The 21,222-nt window shown below is 31.7% G+C and overlaps 3 protein-coding genes across 4 annotated transcripts in view; all 3 read left to right on the top strand.

The window, feature by feature from the left end:
- The window catches only part of LOC120353648, a 516,732-nt gene that overhangs the window by 11,507 nt on the left and 484,003 nt on the right, over window positions 1-21,222 (top strand). The window lies entirely within an intron of this gene.
- Window positions 3,391-8,672, top strand: LOC111052923. The gene is made up of 3 exons (XM_022339735.2): window positions 3,391-3,705; window positions 6,663-6,894; window positions 8,246-8,672. Exons 1-3 carry the CDS (start codon window positions 3,685-3,687, stop codon window positions 8,521-8,523), a joined length of 531 nt encoding a protein of 176 aa, XP_022195427.2. The 5' UTR covers window positions 3,391-3,684; the 3' UTR covers window positions 8,524-8,672.
- Window positions 12,705-19,936, top strand: LOC111052928 (protein PRRC2C-like). 2 transcript variants are annotated; one of them, XM_022339746.2, is made up of 3 exons: window positions 12,705-12,813; window positions 16,385-16,553; window positions 18,871-19,936. In XM_022339746.2, the coding sequence occupies exons 1-3, from the start codon at window positions 12,805-12,807 to the stop codon at window positions 19,107-19,109; spliced, it is 417 nt and encodes a 138-aa protein (XP_022195438.2). In that variant the 5' UTR covers window positions 12,705-12,804; the 3' UTR covers window positions 19,110-19,936. The 2 variants fall into 2 exon arrangements, with proteins under 2 accessions (XP_022195438.2, XP_039293634.1); XM_039437700.1 differs by lacking the exon at window positions 12,705-12,813 and adding an exon at window positions 14,480-14,634.

Here is a 21,222-nt window from a genome sequence, read left to right as displayed (position 1 = left end):
GAACATTCTCTCTCAATTGAATCTTGAAAAATGTGAGAAAACGCAGAAAAACGCTAGGGACTGCAAGGAAATAAAACGCAGTAAAACCACCCATCTTGGGCGTATCTTCTACAGTACGTACTTCTGAAGTCCTCTCAAGACAAAATTTCTAGACCCTTGCTGTACTTCTGTACCATCTGAGCATGATCTGTCAATTAGGAATTAGTAGTTCTTGTGAAGGCGTAGAAAACGCAGTACACGCTCAAAAACCGCGGAACTTGGATGTTATTCGAAGACCCTCCCAATTCAACATTTTTATACCTCAGCTGAGCCGGTGTACCAAATTTGAACATCTTCTCTTAATTAGTTTTTGCAAAATGTGAGAAAAATGCAAAAAAATCTGGTGTGGTACTCTCACACAACTTTCCTTGCTCATTGAACTGTAAGCCTCATTCTCAAATGAGAATAATTTAGGGGAATAACATCATGACAATTATTGGCGGCAACATATTATTTGCAACTACGATCAGACTACTGTATATGTGTATAAATAATTATTGTTTTCAGAGTACTTTTTCCTTCGTGTAAATTGTGAAATTAGATGATTTTTTTAAAAGTCGTCAAAACAGCTGTTCTACAGATGAAATATCTTGACTATGACTGTGTACTTTTTATAAACTGCTCTACCTACCTCATGCACGAGATGGAGGTTACAAAGTCCATTTCTCAAGGATAGGGTGGACCCCCCATTAGTTCTCCAGGAAAAAGACTCATGCCAGTTCATAGATCTGATAAATAACTATACAGGGTATGAATTTGAAAAAAATCGTTAGAGCCGTTTTTGAGAAAATCGTGAAAAACATGGTTTTTAGTCATTATCCGCCATTTTTCTCAATAATATTACGGAGCTCCTGAAATTTCCCCAGAAATTAGACTCATGTCAGTTGATAGGGCTTATAAATAGCTATCCATGGTATAAATTTGAAGAAAATCGTTAGAGCCGTTTTCGAGAAAACCGTGAAAAACATGGTTTTTTAGTAATTATCCGCCATTTTTTCCGCCATCTTGAATTGAATTTTATTGAATTTCTTAATGTCGGATCCTCATGGTATAAGGACCTTAAGTTTAAAATTTCAAGTCAATCGGTTGATTAGGAATGGAGTTATCGTGTTCACAGACATACACACATACACACACACACACAAACACACACACATACACACACACAGACTAACACCCAAAAATCATGTTTTTGGACTCAGGGGGACTTGAAACTTATAGAAAACTTGAAATCAGGGTACCTTAATTTTTTTTTGGAAAGCAATACTTTCCTTACCTATGGTAATAGGGCAAGGAAAGTAAAAACGCTGGGAACGCTGGGATAACACAGTTAAACCGCCTATCTTGGGCATATCTTTGGCGTATAGGGATGTCAATCACGGGATCCCGGTCCAATTTTGATACCTAACACTCCCGGGATTTTTCAGCTTCAATCCCAGGACTTTTGGGATTAAAAAACCTGAAATTGTGAATCTTATTTTTATAAAAAAATCAATATAGAATTCATTTATGGTGATGAATATGAGTTTTGCATAACGAATCCATTGTTCTAAGTGTTTGGCTAATTTATTCTACAGGCACAACCTGCAGTTGCATATTATACATAATGTGCTGTATTCTGTACTGGCTTAATAGAATTCGCATTATCGGTTCGCAGAATGGTTGTTATGTATCTACGTTTGTTTCTATTTACACAGCACCACAATTACAAGTCTAGACGGCGCTGATGTGCAGTCTATTTGCAATAGTGCTGATGTAATTTCCCTGAAATGCACTCAGAACTTGAAAAATACTTCAGAAATCATGAATAATCAAGCACCATCTTTTCACTCTCTGTCTAATTATTCCTGTTCTCTTCTCTTTCTCTATCATAAGTAGAATATCTAGTTGGCTCTAAGAAACTTCATTTAGTAGTGGTTAAGCTTTTAAAAAAAGTTACTCCTAATCTTGAAAACTATTATGAAATAGAATGTTCAATTTTTATATTTCTCCAATACCGTAGTATATCTCAATAATATACTCTCCCTCTATAATGAGCCTTTTTTCATCACCACACACTGTTACTGAACATGTGATTGAGGAGGAACAATTAGTTAAAAATGCATGAAACAGATTTTGCCAATCCCTGGATCAGTCCCGGGATCCCGGGATTGATATTGGATAATCCCGAAATACCGGGATTGGAAATCAGTTCCGGGATTGACATCCCTATTGGCGTAGTTCTGAGTCCTCTTAAGAATCTTAAGTCCTCTTAAATTTTTACACCCTTGCTGAACTTCTGTACGAGATTTGAACATGATCTGTCAATTTGGTTCTTGAGAAGACCTAGAAAACGCAAAAAAGCTCAATAAATCTCTGATCTTGGGCGGAACTTAGGCGTCTCTCAACTTTAGGAAGAACTTAGCTTCCAATACAACATTTTCATACCTAATCTGAGCCTGTATACCAAGTTTGAACATTTTCAGTCAATTAATTTGGATAGGCCTATTCCTATTAGAAAAAAATGCTACTAGCTATTAAAATACGATCATGTGAACGGTCGTTTTCTGCAAGGGTCTGTTCCATGCTGAAAAATGAAAATATTATTCTATCAACTTTCCTTGACTTAAGTTATACAAAATTGTCACTGGAAAAACTAATTGAAAAACTTGAAAAAATGTGTAAATTGTTTCAAACATACAAGGACAGTCTTGAATTAAGTTTAAAATTTGTAGTACCTACCTACTAAGAAATAATTGACTACTGGGATCAAACCAGCAACTTCTAGTTTCAGACACGTACACTATCTAGGCCTACTATGTTATCACAAATTAACATAGTTCCAATGTTTATTGAAATGAAAAACTTCTAAGAAAATATAGGCCTGTAACAATCCTCAGTAAATTCAGGATCTTTGTGCAAAATTTCAAGAAATTCGTTTTGGTAGTTTTCAGTCATGGTGATAATACGTCAATCGTGTATCATTAATATCATTCAAAATTATATATGCATGTATACATTTATTTTTAATGGAAATAAAATTTGATTTGATTGGATTCAATCCAAAACTTTATTTATTTATATAGTACCGTATTAAAGATCATTCAAAAATTAAAATTTTGGAAAAGAGGCAACACACAGTTCTGTATCTTTCCTACTCTTTTTAAATTCACCGAAAAATTCTAAACAAATAACAAGTAGCCTGCTGTCCAATAAAATATTGTTGAGTGCAATTATATCACTGATGAGTAAGAGTATGTGTTGTTATGAAGAATATACAAATTAAAGCGCAACATTTTGCTGAGCTTGGCACTGATACTACAAATAATAACAATAATTTATTCAGAATAATTTCCGGTTTTTCATCACCTTGATCTTTTTTGATGAACGTTAAGCACGTTTTCTCAAATTATTATTTCATTTGACTGACGTGTCCCCAAAATAATAATTGCAAATATTGTAATATTGAAAATGTGAAAAGATGATGAAACCATATTTCAAATGAATAATTATATTAGTTACACATTCTTTTAATTTAAAATGTTCTAGCTAGTCATGCATGATCATGAAAGTAAGTATAAAAGAATGATGCGATTCTAAGTGTTAATCTTATTTAGCCTATAAGAGTTTTCATCAAAGACGGGTATCATCAGTAAAGGACATTCTATGACTTCACAAGTTATTTTTGTAAGTATTCATTGGTCATATTTATTCGAATTAATAGAGGCGCTGTGTATAGATTAGTGTGTTATCATATTGTTGGTAATCTTTAAAATGTTTATAGAATAGAATTATAGTACCCTTTGAAATTAATAAAATATTAAAAAACAAGAATACAAATTGTAACGTACCGTAACAATTTGTTTACTAATATTTAATCAATATTTTATTAATTTTAAAGGGTACTATTATTCTATTTTATAAACACAAAAAAGTAGCCCTGAATTCATACACTTTAAAATGTTTATTTGGTTTGGATACCATTAAATTTCACGTTTATCAATTTTGTATTACAAATATTTCTGATCTTGAGATTTAAGTGGGCAACATCGATAATTATTATTCATAAGAATGATCACTTCCTTTCAACTCTAATTAAGATATCATGAATTGTTTTTTTATAGTTTTCTACTTTCATTTTATAGAAATTATTCTCCAAACAATAAGAATATGGGAATAATTTATGAAAATATTTATGATTTCCCAATTCATATTGATTGAGCAATAATGATTCCTTTGTTGCATCCCCTTTGATCTACAGCAAATGATGATTTTATGAATCACCTACCTATTTGAATAGATCCAGAGAAAATTCTACTGCAATCCTTTCTGGCCTGCAAACTTCATTGTTCATTCATAATTTTTCTCCACTCGCTATCACTTCATTAATTAATGAGGCTACTCATCTACCGGTATTTGAATAAAAAATAGATTCAATTTTTTGAATATAAGTGTTACTAAGTAGTGTTGTAATTGATGATCCGCAACTATCTCTGTGATAAAATTCCTGCCTACGTATTTGAATTGGGAATTTATTTTTTTCCAGTAGGCTGAATAAAAATAGATTCTGATGGATTCCCCCCACATTACTTTTTTCGATTTAGAACCAACTACTGATAATGAAGTGGAAACATTGGTACGGTAGTTATAAGATCATGCTTCACCAAATAGAAGACTTTTAAAAACATGATTTATAAGTTGAGAGGACGAGGAAACTTGTTAATTTTAGGGATTCTCAATAATATTATTTTAGGAATGGTAATAGTAGGCCTATATGGAATCATAGTTCATTGTAAACAAAAAAATATGATGTTGAGTTACAGTAATTCAAGATCAAAAGTGCAACCCAAACATTCAATGTGACTTTTACGAGAATCGAACTCACCGATTTAAAAATACTATACTGTTTTTGGTTTTCTTGGTCTCCGTCTTGATTATAGACTTGGGGAACATATTTTCATCAAGTACATAGGCTACCTACAATTTTCCATACCTAACAGAGTGATGGTACTATCCACTGAAGGTATAGCCACAGAATACAAATACAGCATATACAAAAACAGCATATACAGCAATACAAATACAATTATAGAAGTTTTCTCTGGTATAGCCTAACAGCCGAAAACCATAGATTCTACACGAAATTTGCAACAAAAAATGTCCAATAAAATTTTCTTATATCGATCTTAGTTTTCGAGAAATAAAGATTTTTCGATGTTTTTGAAAAAGTCAATAGCTATAAAATCAGTCAAAATCTAAATTCTGAGGATAAGGTTGGGAACAGGAAGAGATTTACAATGAGATATAATGTGTTCCTTTGTTCGACGTTTCTGAACTTTTTATGAGCGTTCAAACTGTTTGAAATTTTGCTTTGAGCTCGACGTATTTGCCTTTTCGAGCGTTCATAAAAAGTTCAAAAACGTCAAACAGAGCACCAAATTATACAAATCTCATTGGAAATTTCTTCCTCTTTCCAACCATATCCTTAGAATTAGATTTCGACTTAGGCCTATAGTTTTCTAGTTATTGACGTTTATCAGAAATTTCAAAAAATTCAATATATCTCAAAAAATATGGTCGATAGAAGAAAATTTTACTGGACATTTGTTGCAAGTTCCATGTATGATCTTTGGCTGTTAAAAATTCCGTGGATCACTCTATACAGAGTGTTCTGAAAAAAAGGTGCCCATAAGTCAGGGCGTGATTCCTCACATCAAAAGAAGAAAAAAATTCTAATTAACATAGGTCCAAAAATGCTTGGTTACCAAGTTATGAGTCTATAATAGACAAACGCAACCTCTAAAAAAATAATCCCTAATTACATACTTAATTACATTTGTAGAGAGCTTAACAGATTTTGTCTATTTTTCAAGCGTTTTGTAAGTAATTAATTATTTTTTTTTAAGTTTGCGTTTGTCTATAATATACTTATTTTACATCTTTCTCTTCAAAATTAAATTTTCTACAAGTTGTGTGATAAAATATTTTGTGTTTATTGTATATTTAACATAGTAAAGCTGCTTCAAACCTTAAAGGAGCTTGTTTTTCGGGACCAAGTTTCGCGTATTTCGTCATATTTCTTAAAAATTACTGTAGATACAGGTCTGGAGACGGTTTTATTCAATTTTTCAGTCCATTTTACATAAAGTACGCCAAATTTTACATCTTAACTCAATTAACAGCCAACAAATACCCGTAGGGCAGGGGAACTGAAATTCAGACGAAATCTTTCACTTTATATAACTTGGTAACCAAGCATTTTCGGATCTATGGTAATTAGAACCTTTTTTCTTCTTATGATGTGAGGAATCACGCCCTGACCCCTGACTTATGGGCACCTTTTTTCAGAACTCTCTGTATAGTTAAATAAGTTATAATATATTATAGCCTAGTCAAATTTTTATGAAACACAGTATTAACGTTTATTCATGTAATATTCAATGAATTCATTTTAAGAAAAAACTTCAATAGTTATCAATACAATTTTTTGATAATCAATTGCTATATTATTTTTTGATTAATTTCAAGAATCAATTACAACTATCAATACAATCCTGAATCCTTTCATCATGTGTGATTATAGCATTGATTGACTTATTCTTGGGAACAAACGACAACTATTAAACAATCATCTCTTGTTTAAGATGGGTGCAGTCACTCTGCTTACCCTGGCTATTGCCCTACCAACAGCGACGAGCAGCATAGTGGCTTCGAAGCTGATTGGACCCAAATACGAGCCTTTCAAACCAGAATCAGTGCCAACTCCAGCAGCTGATAAGGAGGAATCTGCCAAGGAGGAACAACCAGCACCTGCTCCCTCATGTGATTGCGGTAACCATCATCCACATTTTCATCCAGCATTTCCTCGTCCTCATCGTGAGTATAATTGCAAAAAAGATAGTTGGCTATCATATTGTATGTGGTATAGTTCGTAAGTAAACAACATTTTCAAATTGGTAGAACTAATGATCAATTTTATGATAAAAAATTCCCACACACACAAGCCTTTTTTGTGGGGATTGCATTTATTCATTATTTATGCAATACTGTATAAAATTTTACTCTATAATGTGTCACTGGGATATAACATAATATCTGAACTCATAAGTGTTAATGATGAGAAACCTTTCCTTGAATAGATCAATATCCCAATCAATTTTTTGTAGGAAATGGATTACCTATCTTTATTTCCTCTATATCCATATTGTCTATGACTTGCAAGCAATCTTCATCAATTAATTAGCTCATATACTTCACATCACTAAACGTTTTATAATTTATTGTATTTTTTATTTATAAGTAAGGAAAGGAATTTATTCTAAAGAATTTAAGCATTTTTGACGCACATAATCTGATTTATGCTATCTTTGGAAAGAGCAATTAAATAATATTTTCAATATATAAATAGAAATACAAATATCTAAGTAGGTACCCTTTTTTGAACTATTTTATCACAACATGTTTCAAAATCCACTTGAAAATGGCATCAATGTTGAAACATGTTGCGATAATATAATTCAAAAAAGGGTACTGAGATTTGTATTTCTATTTATATTACAAGTAGCCCTAAACAGAAAAGAGACAATATTTTCAATATGTTTCTATTCCCCACTCCCTTATCAAAATCAGTTCTTTGAACTGAATGGTTCATCAAAGCCATGAATTAAAAAAAAATTGAAATAAAATAATGTTCTAAACATACGTAAAATTCATAAAGTGTAAGGAAAATGGATTTTTTGTCAATAATATTACTGCATAAAGTATTAGGCCTACTCTTGTATGTTGTCAAGTCAAAAAATGAAGTTTTGAATGATATCAATAATATGTAGGCTATAAATAATTATATACGGTAGGTAAAGTATGTAGGTAATATCCTAATGATGCAGTAATATCATGTTGGGTAGTGACTACTACTTATTTACAAATTAATTGACGTTTTTATTCTACTTGTATTTGAGTGGAAAATAGGCTGTAAACTTTTCAATAGACTAATATTGACTATGTACTCTTGATTCTCTGGCTACTCTTTTTTTCATTTATTGTTAAACAATGTTTTGTTTCAGTAGACTTAAGCCTAGAAACTATTGTCATCTAATTAAATAAGTAAATAAAATACTATTATTCTTCAGTTTCAAAGTTTAAACCCTTTATAATTACGGTACAGAACTTATTTTTGAATATCCATTACCGTACATAACTTTTAATTTTTTTTTCAAATGAATTTCAGATTTCCATTCCTTTGAAGACCAATCGAAAGGGTCCCTAGATCATCAGCATCCTTATGACGAAGATCATTCAGTGCCTCAATCTTGGCGTCCAGATCCTCATTTTGACGACAGTATGCCCTTCATTATTATGACTTTCATTGCTCCAGCTCCTGCTCCAGCAGAGAACCCTCAAGTAGAAACCAAAGCTTCGGTTGCCTCGGCAGAATCTGAGGATCAGAAAAAAGATGATAGTGCAGTGGAAAACCGCCTACTGTTTAAAAGATCACTCAGACGTTAGTTGGAATTGAATACGTCTAGCAACAGATATTAACTCTAATTTTGTTTATGTTTATGTTAATATTCTCTGGTATAAAAACATGTTTTGTTGCTATTAAAAATTATGCCATTATTAAACAATAAAGATTGAGTCAAAATAAACAATCTAAATCGTTTTTAATTTTTAACAAAAACTAGACACCCCTGAAACTTTTCAATTCATATAATCATACCCTACACCCAAACTTTTTAATATGAGGGCAACTGAGTGACTGGCAAGCATAATCTAACACAGCTCAATATGTTCATAGTGGATATATATAAAATAGTGGTTTTGACAATTTCAAGTCAAAAAACTAGAAATATATCGAAATTATTTGAATCCAGAGTAAACTATGATTTTGATTTTCTAGAACTAGAAACTCTAAACTAGAAATATAAAACTACGCTTATATATTTTCCAGTCAGTCTCGGCTCTAATCATGGAATGTATAGGATATATAATAGGCCTCAAAGGTGAATATTTTATTGAATACTGAAAATTCAATATTTCCAACAATATAAAAAAGGAATCTGGATTTGACATTTTTGAACTGAAAATTTTGCTTTATTGTCTCTTCAAAATAGATACATAATTTACATTACATATTATTATCAACAATAAAGTTTAATAATAAGATTTGTTTAATAACAAAATTCTTGTTGAGTTTGTTGCGAGAGACACCCAATTCTCAAAATCGGCCTATTAAATGATGAATGCAAAATGCAATACATTGAGCTGATAGTAGAACTAGGCTATTATTGTATCATTGGCGTCGAATGAATTATTTAAAATTGAAGTTTCCTACACATATTTCTGAATATCCACAATCAACAAATAAATTATAAATTCAATATCATTATTGCCACTATATGCTACTGCAATTGAGTGTGGCATGCGTTGAGTTTTTCTATCACCACATAGCCTAACATATTCCAAATGAATATAATTTTTCAAAATCTTTTAATTTTTATCACTAAACTTATGAAGAATTCTTTTTATTATACAACAGTTATTTCAACAAATACCAATAATTTTAGAGTTAGGATGAAAACTTTGGAAGAAATTTGTAATAATACAGGATTGTTGTCTATCAGATATGATGATACTATGATAAAACTTCATTGTGCATGTATCACCGATTAAATTCAAACATGATTCTGAAAGATGAATTTTTTTCTATAGTGAGGTCCACGTTATAATGGCAGTGAAAAAGGATGCGAGAACGGCGTTGCTGGTTCTCTGCCTTGCCAGATTATATTTCTACATTGTTCAATAACGATCTGGTAGCGTTGTGGAACTAGAAAAGGATAGCGCTATCAGCTTTATCGAATGATAGACAAGGATAGAAAGATGAATGTTAATCAAATACTGACATTATAACGTAGACCGCACTATAGGTCTACATACAGAAATTTACAGCAATAGTGATAATTGGAATCAGGTTCCAGTAAGTCACATGATTTAATTCAAGTTCATGGTTGTGCTTTTCTACAACTAGAAGAACTAGTCCTTGTTCCAATCCAACCTTACTCGAGCTTTTTTCTATCCTGCTGGAGACTTGCTGATGCATTGAACCGGTTCATAAAAGGTCTAAAATCTCACGGTTAAATATTTCGATGTCTACAGTTTGCAGCATTGTCAATCCTTTAGATTTTAAATTTTATAATTTATAGTACCTTTTTTCAAAACTTTTCTATATAAACAACTTAGGCCTTATGAAATACGACAAATAGTTTCGGCTCATAGAAAAGTTTTTTCCTCATAATTATTTGGATGAGTATAGGACGTGCTAGTGGAGAAACTTTATTTTTTTGTCATGAATCACACAAAACTTGTAACCATATTTTGCCAATCTGTTCTCGAAAAACTTGTAAAAAGCATGGTAATAGATTACGGTAGCTATTTGACACAAGGTCTATAAATAGGTATTTATAGACCTTGATTTGGCATTCTTTACAGGAACTCTATTCTTTCCATTGTTGAATAATTTGGTTCACCAAATTTAAAACTTTACTTAATTTGGACGAAAATATTTTTTTATATTCCATCCAGATCAATTAATACCATCAGAGTTAACTTATAATATTTTGTCAATAATATTTACATTGTATCATGAGCAATATGAAGATTATCACAATGATATGGAATACCGTACTTTTCATAATAGTCGTTTTAGAATGCAGATGCTCTCAGGGTTCAGGCTTATTCGATTATTTAACAACATTTGGGATTTCCTTCCTATGTTTTTGTGGAATTTTCACATAAAATTTCAAAAGAACAAATTCTTCATTTGAAAAATTTCAACCCGCAACCACTCCTTTTTATTGCCTAGACCCTAAAGAGCCTGTAGTAATAATAGGATAATTTATTTCAATTTTCACAACATTACATTTCATCAAGTATACATATATAATCACCTCTCTAGCTATTTAGCTATTTGAGAGATAATCTGCATACTCCTATTTTATAAGCCGTGAAAAATGTGAAATTTTCATGTTTAGAATATTTGAATATAAAATAATGATAATGTACGGTGGTGGATTCTTTTCGTTTAAAAGTGGAAGCAAAGCAGATTCCTCTATTAGTCATTGTTATTGAAATTATGTAGTTAACAAATACTTGCTAGTTATATCATATAGAATTGAATTGAGTTTATTTCGTCAAAATTATACATGATTGTAACATTTTAAACAGGGCACAATATTATGCTTGCCGTACAAACATAACAAGCTGTAAATAACAACAGTGTGAAATAAAACTTAAGGCGGGATGCACACCGGAGAAACGCATTTCGTGAAGCCCTCTTTCATGAAACTTGTTTCATGCAATCCGTTTCACTCGCGCATGCAGACAAAAGAAACGTTTCCTGCTTAATCTTATCAGTCGATTGCGAGCAACTTTCGTTTCACGTTTCCTGAAACTTTTTTCACGAAATGCGTTTCTCCGGTGTGCATCCCGCCTTAAGTTTTATTTCACACTGTTGTTATTTACAGCTTGTTATGTTTGTACGGCAAGCATCATTTGGAGTAATATAATAAGTTTATTCGAGAAACAAAGAGTGTAATATCTGAGTGTAATAGAGAAATAAATATAGATCATAACTATTCCATGTAGAATAAATAATTAGAGTAGCACACTTGTATCAAATCTTGGCAGGATGTATAAGTGAATGAATGAGTTGAAAGATGAAATTGACAAAATCTTCAGTCATGAAAGCTCGAAGCCGTCGTAAAAATATTTAATCTCACTGTCGATTGGTGGAGCTGGTCACAGGCAGTCACCAATCCAATGCAAAAACCGAGAGCATGTCACTCATCTGAAACCTCATAGACACTTTAAAATTCGATAAAATTTAAGAGAAATCAAATCCAATAAGATTGAATTGGAGTTTATTATGAAAACCTCATAATAGATTAATAATAAATTACAAATTAATAAATTAGACAAAGGTAGAGTAGATTAGTTTTCCCCGTTGATGGTTCTGTATGAAGGAAGTTGATAATTGAAGATCGTAAATCGAGATGGAAAAATTGATGAACTTCATAGAATAGACAAATGCAATGGAGAGCGTGTATGGATGGTATCTATTAACTAGCAAACCAGATGGTACAAGAAAGGGGAAGACAAGTGAGAACCTGATGGTAGTGAGTGAAGTTTTAGTCGAACGTGGAAGAACTGATGAGTTAAATCGTCTATTTTCTTTATTTCTAGGCTTCCTTCATTTTTCTCACATCCTCTCTGTCTACTGCTCTCCCATTCTTTCCTCTTTCAAAATTGATTGCACATTTCGAAGAAAGACAGAAATTAGCATTCCCAGTGCAGAGTCGATAAAACTACTGAGTGTACTGTACTCAGTACAGGAGCTGTCTCTTTCCTTCTTTTTTCACCTGCAGCAATTTCCACTTTTTCTTTTCTTTTTACCTCTTGCTATACGGTCATTTGAACTGATATGTTGTCCTCAGGAAAACTTCCAGCAGTGTTTTGATTCCAGTCCTGTTTTTTCTTCAGAATCACGACATCCTTGTCTCAGTCTCACTTCTATCACATCCTCTCCTTCATTTCTCTCTTCCTGCCCTTCTTCCTTTTCTTATTGTTTTCTTCTTCTCTCTCATTTCTTCAGTTGTTTCGTCGTGAGATCGGCTGATGACCTGTGTCATCCCTCTATAAAAATGAAGACAGCCTATTCGAGTGTGCAATTGAGACCTGACTTCATTCTGAAACACTTGACGATCCTCCAGAGACTCAAAGTTCATTCTCATCATGAAAACTGTAAGTTTAATTTATAATAAAGTGCATGCATTACGCCTACATTCAATTTATTTGCTGATAATTTATATAATTTATTTTCTCTACATAGGGCTACTAAAATTATGGAGACATCAGTGAAAATGGTTCTAATGAGTTGAAACTAGATGTGATTTTATAAAATGAAAAGAATTTTGTACATGATAACATTTATCGTATTCCTACATTATGGTGTACCTATTAAATTGAAAAGTGCATTGAAAAATAACTCATATTTCTATATCATTGAAATTTGAAATTTCTATACCATTCTCACATTTGAAATTTAATATCAGAGAGTTGAGGTTGCAAGAAAAAGTGACTTAATTATCATTGGAGTTTATTTGGAATCATTAGGCCCCATTGAGTACATAGCAGACATCACTTCAATACGGTAGATATTAGAGGTTGAACAAAAGAGAGTTGTATTTGTATAGAGGCTACTAATAGAAATGAATAATTATATTAGGAAATATTCAATGTTGATGCAAACATTTTAATAAATTGATCAAATCCAACACTTCTAGAATAATAATAGGTAGGCCTAGTATTTGTAGGCAGTGAAATCAATATTTAATTTAAGGTGGAGATTAGGATTAGAAATAAACGAACTGAAACTGGAAACAAACCCATTTTCAAATTACATATATATTCAGCTTTGTGGTTAATTTTAGTCTCAACACATTCATTGAATCTTTTACCCATTACCGTACTATATTCTATGAAAGTTATTGAGAATTCTACAGATGGAAATTACTGAGATATTGCAATTATTATTCAAATGCGAATGAATTAATCATTATTATTATTAAACGAATATCCAAATGCTGTAATTCACTTCGAAGACTTATGCTACTGCTATTGATTTGGAATTGTTGAATTCAAAATTGTTTTCAGTTTTTTTAGTGCCTGATTTTTGGTACCGTAAAATGGGGTGAATAGCAACAGTTTTGTATGTTTCCATGTTAATAACTGAAGAATACTGATAGTTAAAAATGTTTCTATCATGATTAAAGTTTAATCTTGTGCTGTAGATTCAATATCAGCATCAATAATTGAGAAATAAAATATCAGTTATTCAAAGACGAATAGACAAATGCAATGAAGAGCGTGTATGGCATCTGTCAACTACCAAACCAGATGGTACAAGAAATGGGAAGACAAGTGATTACCTGATGGTAGTGAGTGAAGTTTCAGTCGAACGTGGAAGAACTGATGAGTTAAATCGTCTATTTTCTTTATTTGTAGACTTCCTTCATTTTTCTCACATCCTCTCTGTCTACTGCTCTTCCATTCTTTCCTCTTTCAAAGTTGATTGCACATTTCGAAGAAAGACAGAAATTAGCATTCCCAGTGCAGAGTCGATAAAACTACTTAGTGTACTGTACTCAGTACAGGAGCTGTCTCTTTCCTTCTTTTTCCACCTGCAGCAATTTCCACTTTTTCTTTTCTTTTTACCTCTTGCTATACGGTCATTTGAACTGATATGTTGTCCTCAGGAAAACTTCCAGCAGTGTTTTGATTCCAGTCCTGTTTTTTCTTCAGAATCACGACATCCTTGTCTCAGTCTCACTTCTATCTCATACTCTCCTTCATTTCTCTCTTCCTGCCCTTCTTCCTTTTCTTATTGTTTTCTTCTTCTCTCTCATTTCTTCAGTTGTTTCGTCGTGAGATCGGCTGATGACCTGTGTCATCCCTCTATAAAAATGAAGACAGCATATTCGAGTGTGCAATTGAGACCTGACTTCATTCTGAAACACTTGACGATCCTCCAGAGACTCGAAGCTCATTCTCATCATGAAAACTGTAAGTTTAATTTATAATGAAGTGCATGCATTACGCCTACATTCAATTTATTTGGTGATAATTAATTTATCCGGCATATAATTTATTTTCTCTACATAGGGCTACTAAAATTATGGAGACATCAGTGAAAATGGTTCTAATGAGTTGAAACTAGATGTGATTTTATAAAATGAAAAGAGTTTGGTACATGATAACTTTTATCGTATTCCTATATTATGGTGTATCTATTAAATTGAAAAGTGCATTGAAAAATAACTCATATTTCTATATCATTGAAATTTGAAATTTCTATACCATTCTCACATTTGAAATTTAATATCAGAGAGTTGAGGTTGCAAGAAAAAGTGACTTAATTATCATTGGAGTTTATTTGGAATCATTAGGCCCCATTGAGTAGGCCTACATAGCAGACATCACTTCAATACGGTAGATATTAGAGGTTGAACAAAAGAGAGTTGTATTTGTATAGAGGCTACTAATAGAAATGAATAATTATATTAGGAAATATTCAATGTTGATGCAAACATTTTAATAAAGTGATCAAATCCAACACTTCTAGAATAATAATAGGTACCGTAGTATTTGTAGGCAGTGAAATCAATATTTAATTTAAGGTGGAGATTAGGATTAGAAATAAACGAACTGAAACTGGAAACAAACCCATTTTCAAATTACATATATATTCAGCTTTGTGGTTAATTTTAGTCTCAACACATTCATTGAATCTTTTATCCATTACCGTACTATATTCTATAAAAGTTATTGAGAATTCTACAGATGGAAATTACTGAGATATTGCAAATATTATTCAAATGCGAATGAATTAATCATTATTATTATTAAACGAATATCCAAATGCTGTAATTCACTTCGAAGACTTCTGCTACTGCAAATATTGACAACAGGGTAAACAGCTAGATGGAAATTCGATGAGCGCTACTATTCCATCTAGCTGTTTACCCTTTTGTCAATATATGCAGTAGCAGAAGTCTTCGGGATAAATTACAGCATTTAATTTGGATTTTCGTTTAATAATAATAATTATTGAGAATTCCATGAGAAAAATACTCTATGATAATAAGTAGGTTCACTCTTCAATAATTCACTCTGAAATTCTAGACCTACTGACCTACTCTACAGTAAATTGAATTAGCTACAGAAAACTCTTTACAGTAGTATACTCCACAACTTGAGACGGAGTTATTGCATGTGATATCAACTTTCAAGATTCTTTACCCAACGTATTCCAGCAAACAAATTTGGGAATTTATTATATTATTGATTTGGAATTGTTGAATTCAAAATTGTTTTCAGTTTTTTTAGTGCCTGATTTTTTTATTTTTGGTATTTGATTTATTCATAAAACAAGCAAAAGAGGATAGAAAAACGTTCTCGAGATTTTAAGAATCCGGACAAAGATAAATTAACAATATTACCAGTTCTCGCCAAATTAAAATATCCTCAACAAGTTTGATTCTTATTTCAGAAATAGAACACAAAATAGATTGTCAATTTTGAGTCTTGAAGACTGATATGGAAGTTCGAAACACCAAGTATATAAATATGCAAAAAAGATTTAGGAATATTAAACTGCTCTTGTATCAGTTTGATTATTGACTTATTTCTCAAAAATAAACAAATTTATTTATCATTTTGAACCAGCCAGGTCACTCGATATTATTATTTTAAAATAATTTTACTGAGATCAAATTTGTATTGATGTCATTTTATTTTTGGTTTTTCTTGGCAGTTCTACGCAATCGTCCTTGTATCCCTGGCTTGTCTCTCCTCCAGCTGGGGCGCAGTCCTGCCTTACAGCTCATCTGCAATGGTCAAATCGGAAAGAAGTGGAGACAACTTCGCCTATTCCATCACTCAAAATCAACAGTCGATTTCTCCTATCTCCAGAGCACTACCTTGTAAGTATATCCAAAAACATTTTCTAGGCACAATTCATAAGCATCAGTTGGGGAAAGTTTCTCTAGAAAATTGATAAAATTCTAAAGATGTGTGGGAATAACAATAATGTTTCTAAAGAATAATCCAAACGTGAAAGTAAGTTCACAGGTATTTAACAATTCTCAACTCTTCAAGATTCGAAATACATTAAAAAGACGTAGTGCATTGTCGAATTTGAGTAACGTTAACTGGGATGAACGTGACGTAGGCCTATTCGAGTAACGTGATCTGGGATGAATAGGGACAGTAGTTATTCACATTTTTTCTTCATAAACTTTCACAAAAATCAGACTAAACATGGTCCATGATCTTGAATGAAAAAGATTAAGGAATTGTCAAATAACTACAGATTTATTGATATTGAATCTCTGATCAGAGATTGACAATGGTGTAATAACCAAAACCGGTCTTTCTAAGTATCAATAAATATGTTTTTTTGACAATTCCTTAGTCTTTTTCATTCAATATGAATAATTACCGTACCACAATATCAACTTCTCAACTACACAAAAAGTCCATGATCTTGTTTTGTACTGTTATTCAAGTACCGTACACTTTGGATTTGAAAAAACTCCTCCACGCCTTTTTTAAATGAATATTTGTTGTGATTTCGAGCTGGGTGGTAGTGCTCGTGAAAAACACATCACAATTAAGTTTTTCTCACTCCACTTATCAAAGCTTTCATTCCAAGTTAAAATCATACTTCATATTACCTACTTAAAAAGTCTTAAAGACTTATACTTTTAATTATTTAGTATGTGAACCATATTTTTAGAACATAAAAATATGTTCTTTGTAACTTTAATTTTTTAAATTGTTATTTAATATATTCTTAAAATTTAAAATTGTTTAATATGTTCTTTATAAATTGTAATTTCAGTTCACCATAATCTCTATAGAAAGAATAGGGTATCACTATTTGTTCAATGAAGTATTACAGTACTAGCCTACATTTTTCTTTGAAAATGTGTTGATGTAATACAATGGCGTTAAAAAATTAACACTGTTTACTGGTATATGCGGATATTATATTATTATTAGTGCTTTTTCCATTTGAAATTCTAATCGGAATATCGGAAAAGGATATTTCCTTTTTGGTCAATAATTGAAATAAATGCATGGTGAAGGAATAACAAGTAGTGTCACAGTTCTTTCTATAATATTTCTGATCATCGAGTACCACCATTCAAATTAAACAATTTTACTCAGTAAAAGTACTGAGTACTAAAAGTATTCACATTCAATTGCAATTTTTTAAAGAACATGCATCTATCATACACCACAGATTGAAATAATGACTATCTCAATATTCACTGTAATTCATTAAACTTGTAAAATTGAAGACTTTATTTATTTGTTAATATAATTACAAATCATATGAATATGATCAGGAGAGAGCAACATGCATAGCCCAAAACTATTATGTTCTTAAATTTTGATCTATAATTCAGAATTGCCAAGACTTGACCATAACAATTGAATTAGCTCACAGTGACGCAGTTTCAAGAGGATACAGAATAATTATACTCTCCTGCTTTTGAATTTTGTGTTGTCTTTGAATGATTATTCATGAATTGAAAATACTGTGATTGTAGGCTATATATCGGTTTTAGAGTATGGAGTGAAGAGTTATCTACAGCATAGACTACGGTACCTATAGTATATAGTGTATACAAAAACATATTTAAAACAAAGTAGAACGGCGATAGAGGTTAGAAAAAGAGGAATAGGAAATGAATAAGCAATATTATATTATAATACAAATATATTAGTCATATTAATAGAAAATATGAAAAATGAATAGAATTGAAAAATAGATTTACATATCACTCGAAAAGACTTTATTTTTACTAGCGCATTATTTTTTTAAGACATTCATTTTTATTAGCGCTATTGATTTACAAAATAAATGTCACCTGCTGGTAGTCTCCTTATAAGTTCATCTACAATAATTAATTGCTTAGCCTACTACTCTCATTCCCAATGCTCATCAACATTATATTATTTTATACAATTTTGGAATTTTGAAATGTTTACTCCCATTACTTCAACTGATAATGAATTGAAAATTTTACAGCCTGCATTGAATTACAGATTTACGACCAAAAGTTATATTTCTTCTAGCAATATACAACTCCCTATCTCTAGATCTAGTGTTGTGCGCATGATCTACATTGCTTGTTAAATGAGGCACTATCGTGGTATATTCATGATAGATGTATGAATCTTGTTGTACTATCTGAATAATTTAATTCACAAATATTTTCTAATTTTCAGTGACAGCGCAAATGCCATTGATTGCTGGATCTGCAGGCTACCCAATCCACGGGGGTCTCCTTCCCCAACAGAGTCTCCCCTACGCATCGCAGCCGTCCATTTTGATGCCCCATCACCCCCTAGTGGCAGCAGCCCCCGCACCTGCCCCCTCACCCGCCATTGCTTACAACCCTCATCATCTGCTCATGACTCAGCCTCAAGCTCATGTCCCCCTCCCACACCCACAGTACTTGCACTGATGAGGCACAACCAATCATTCATCTGACAATTTGTCAGCAGCTATAATTACTACACTTCTTGATGCTAGTAACAATAATAATATTATTGTGTTCAGTAACTCTATCGATATTAGATTCCATCTAATAAACTATAATATCTCTATTCAACATTTGATTATTATCTGCTAATCCTTCAGCAATTACAAATTCAACTCATCATCCTGTTTATTTTGAATTTATTCTTAATCATCCAGTATAAAAGTATTAGTATATTAGAGGCGAATCGTCTCGAACGGCGCGTGTCGACACGCCTTTAGTCGGAATTGAACCTTTATTACACAACTTTTAGAAAAGTAGGTACCTATCACAGGCTCAAGCCCAAAACGGTTCAGATTGTTTATTATTACTTTAAATAAATTTTATTGGATATTTAGTTATTCAAATTGATCAGCAGATTCAAATAATTAATCAAGTTTTCGATACTGGGCTTAGAAATAATATTTTGTGTTCACGAATTGTAGAAAAATGCAATTGTTTATCTTCTAATCGTCCTGCATTTTCAAGTTATTATAAATTTTCTGCACAATAACAGAAATTAATAATTGTGTTAACAGTTATCAGTCTATCATTATTCAATAATTATTTATTCATCATACTTGTGATTCATCATTGCCTACACAATAATTATTATTATCAATCTGCTGTGATTTTTAACTGTTAAGATTTTTGATGATTAATGTTATAATTGATTCTATCAATATGATAAACTGTGGATCTTTTAATATTGAAATCTGGAATTTGTATCCTCTTAAAGTTAATCTATTTCCGTAGTAAAAACTTTTTCAATATTCTGGTTATTATTATTTTTCAATACCTGACCTACCACTCAAACGATTGGTTCAAAGGACTCGCGTACTAGTCAATTTAGAGTTTGAGAATTATCTTACTATCTAATGCAAATCTGTAAATGTTTCAACGAAATAATTGAATACGAGAGTTTAGAATTGCTTTGATAATCTTTAAAATTTCATAAAATCACTTCAACTTTTGTTTAGTACATATAGGTACTTTGAAAAGTCTTGTCATACGAGATGTTGCATAGGATTTGAGATAAATTTAATAAATTTGAAGCAAGTTGATGCATAAGCATATTATAACAATGTCAATGTTAAAAATATTGAAACTTTAAAAAATCTTGAAGGATTCATATTATCATACAACCATGCAGATTTAAGGAAAAAGGAATGAGTGAAATTCATTTTTCTGCTTCAATTATAATAAATACTTTCAAAGCCCTGACAAATTGTTTCAACTGATGCTCAAGATTTGACAACTTTTATAGAAAATATCAAAAATCTTTTATGGAAAATTGATTGTGTATTTAATAATAATAATTGTGAAGTATTTTCATTAGAAGTAAAATATTTTTGTGAATTAGCATAGTAGAATTTGTTTTTAATCTTTCAATAAACGTGTTTTCCAGCGCCCTCTAAAGAAAAACTTGCATGATCTCTGGTGCATTCTCCATACGCATAAAGTAACAAACTGGAACTATGAAACCGTCACTCCTTGTTTTTTCATGATGGAAGATATTTTTAAAATTGTCATAATAGGATATTCTCTCACTACATAACATTACAAAGAGATTGATACCATTTTCAAGTCTCTATCTTTAAGGAGTTTTCTAATTATTGTTAAGTTTGACATAATCAGTGCGGTTACTTAAGGGATTTCGTGGGCACTTCGTGAAGATGGAAACAAACCCAAATATTCTGATTCTAGGGTACCTCAGGATATCCAAACCACTTGATGCGCATTTGGGGGTCCCGACTGAGACGCGTAATGACCGATTCAAAATGGCGGATCCAGCATTAATTAAAACGGTCATAGAATGGTTACCATCCATGATAGAGACCTCTAGTGAACGCGAATTGAATCACAATGAACTATTCTACCAAGACTGTTATCACACATTATCACCTAAAACATGATTTCAACCTACAAAATGCACTTTTTCAAAAACATTTAATTTTTCACGAGATTTTTTTCTGAATAACTACTTTCAATGACAATTTTTGGATATAAAGTGCCAAACAATGCTTCTTTGAAATAGAGTTTATGATCTAATCCCGTT

Source organism: Nilaparvata lugens, chromosome 11 (assembly GCF_014356525.2).
Source record: "Nilaparvata lugens isolate BPH chromosome 11, ASM1435652v1, whole genome shotgun sequence".
NCBI classification, from domain to species: domain Eukaryota; kingdom Metazoa; phylum Arthropoda; class Insecta; order Hemiptera; family Delphacidae; genus Nilaparvata; species Nilaparvata lugens.
The sequence above is the reverse complement of the archived record's forward strand: the minus strand, read 5'-3'. Positions and strand labels throughout refer to the sequence as shown.